This window comes from Aptenodytes forsteri, unplaced genomic scaffold (genome assembly GCF_000699145.1).
Source record: "Aptenodytes forsteri isolate BGI_AS27 unplaced genomic scaffold, ASM69914v1 Scaffold445, whole genome shotgun sequence".
NCBI lineage: Eukaryota > Metazoa > Chordata > Aves > Sphenisciformes > Spheniscidae > Aptenodytes > Aptenodytes forsteri.
Genome location: NW_008794421.1, coordinates 140,220 through 142,424, shown reverse-complemented (window position 1 = coordinate 142,424; position 2,205 = coordinate 140,220). Strand labels below are relative to the sequence as shown.

Genomic DNA, 2,205 nt, shown 5'->3' with positions numbered 1-2,205 from the left:
TGGCCAGTTTGGCTGTGCCCCCTCCCAGCTTCTTGTGCACCTCCAGCCTTCTCAGTCGGTAGAGCATGGGAAGCTGAAAAGTCCTTGGCTAGTGTAAGCATTACCTAGCAACAACTAAAACATCGGTGCCTTATCAACTTTGTTCTCATCCTAAATCCAAAACACAGCACTGTACCAGCTACTAGAAAGGAAATTAACTCTATCCCTGCCGAAACCAGGACACAAACCCATAACCTGAAGTGTGAATTGCCTTTTTTAGTTTCAGCTATCTAAAAGTTAGATGTCAGATCTTACCTCATCACCCAGACTCCCTCTCTAATCGACAGTGAAAGACACTGATCAATATCATTGATCAATATATGATCAATCCCCTTCCATGAATGCCTAGAACAGATTAACAGCTAAAGCTACAGTGAACGCCAGCTATATGGGGAGTAATGTCTAAGGTGATTACGTGCATGCATTGTGATTGTATGCATTTTTTCTATCTTCCACCAGTTTTTCAGCCATGTATAATTTTTATCCCTGCAGATCTACAGAGCAAGTTGGAGACATCTAAGCTGTGAGGAGGCTTTAGAAAGGTACAAGACATTAGCTTGTCTGTGTCAGAGGTGGAGGGTTCTGAAAAACTCAGAACTCTGAGTCAAATTTCATGAGCATTTGAATGTGGTGACCTGTTTCACAGTCCTCTTCTGAAACCAGACTATGACCAAGTATGACTCATTCCAAACTCAAACTAGGTCAGCCCTGTGGTTTCTTGTTGGGCTGCACTGTAAACACACAAACAACTTTTCCCCACTCTGGACCTATTCAAAAGCAGAAACAGAAAAAGATAGTTTAGCACCACTTAGCCCTTGGTTACCTCTTCATCAAAGCTATCCTACAATAAAGAGAAACATTGAGCTGTGATTTAACTCCTTGAAGAAAGCCTTTTTAAAACTAACCTTGAAGCACTAATAGCAGCATATAAGCTATCAAATCGAATATCATTGGAAGTCAGGCTGGTACCCAAGAAAACAGAAATAGAATGGACTGATATTTCCTTTTCTATCCAGATTAATACATACTCCGTATGTTACTAACATTGAAATTATATGCCTAGTATCCATTCAAAGAAGAATGCTAAAAACCTCATGAAATCTACTTACCACATAAGATTCATTAGGTAAAATAGAACAATTACTTCCAGGAGTGGTTGGTGGTAGACTTGTAGTTGAACCTGAAGCACTGAGTGGAGTAACTGTACTGTACGTAGAACTTCCTGGAATGGTCACTGCACTTGATGTTGCAGTTGGCCGAGAAGTACTAGTTGAGCCAGAGGAAACAATTCCGGAGGTGGTGGTGGTGGTGGTTGCAGTGACTGTGGTAAAATTACTAGAGGTTGTTTCTGAAGTGGTGGTAAAAGATTCTGTTCGAGTTGTACCAGAAGTGGTGACTGACACAGGCCTGGTTGATGCTGATGGCAGAGATAAAGTAGTGCTGGCTGTAGGCTCTGGGGAGGGTGGTCCTGAAGTCATGGTGTTGGTGGAAGTTGGTCTTGTTGGAGTAGTGCGAGTTGCAGTTGTTGTCATTGGGCTACCTGTTTCCGTTACTATTGTAGTGCTCTGGGGAGGGGGTCTGGAGGGGGTGGGCCCTGAAGGGATGATTGATCCTGTTTCAGTGACTCCAGAGGTGGGACTGTTCTTTGGGCTTGTTGATGTTGATGGTGTTGATACAGTAGTGCTGGCTGTAGGCTCTGGGGAGGGTGTTCCTGAGCTTGTGGTGCTGACGGTGCTGACAAGTGATCCTGTCGGAGGGCTCCCAGTCGTGGTGGTAGTGGTCTCATGGCTAGATGTTTCCGTTACTATTGTGGTGCTCTGGGGAGTGGGTCCGGAGGAGGTGGGGCCCGAAGTGGTGGTTTTGGTGGTCGATCCTGTTTCAGTGACTCCAGAGGTGGTGACTGTCACTGGGCTTGTTGATGTTGATGGTGTTGATACAGTAGTGCTGGCTGTAGGCTCTGGGGGGGGGGTTCCTGAGCTTGTGGTGCTGACGGTGCTGACAAGTGATCCTGTCGGAGGGCTCCCAGTCGTGGTGGTAGTGGTCTCATGGCTAGATGTTTCCGTTACTATTGTGGTGCTCTGGGGAGTGGGTCCGGAGGAGGTGGGGCCCGAAGTGGTGGTTTTGGTGGGGGGTCCTGTTTTAGTGGATCCCGAGGGGGGGGGGGGG

The 2,205-nt window shown here is 46.5% G+C and overlaps 1 protein-coding gene across 1 annotated transcript in view; it reads right to left on the bottom strand.

The window, feature by feature from the left end:
- Positions 1-2,205, bottom strand: part of MUC2 (mucin 2, oligomeric mucus/gel-forming) — a 53,310-nt gene that overhangs the window by 12,057 nt on the left and 39,048 nt on the right. The window contains exon 33 of the mRNA XM_009289465.1: positions 1,149-2,173. Within this exon, the coding sequence (XP_009287740.1) occupies positions 1,149-2,173 (1,025 nt within the window). The remainder of the gene's footprint in view (positions 1-1,148; positions 2,174-2,205) is intronic.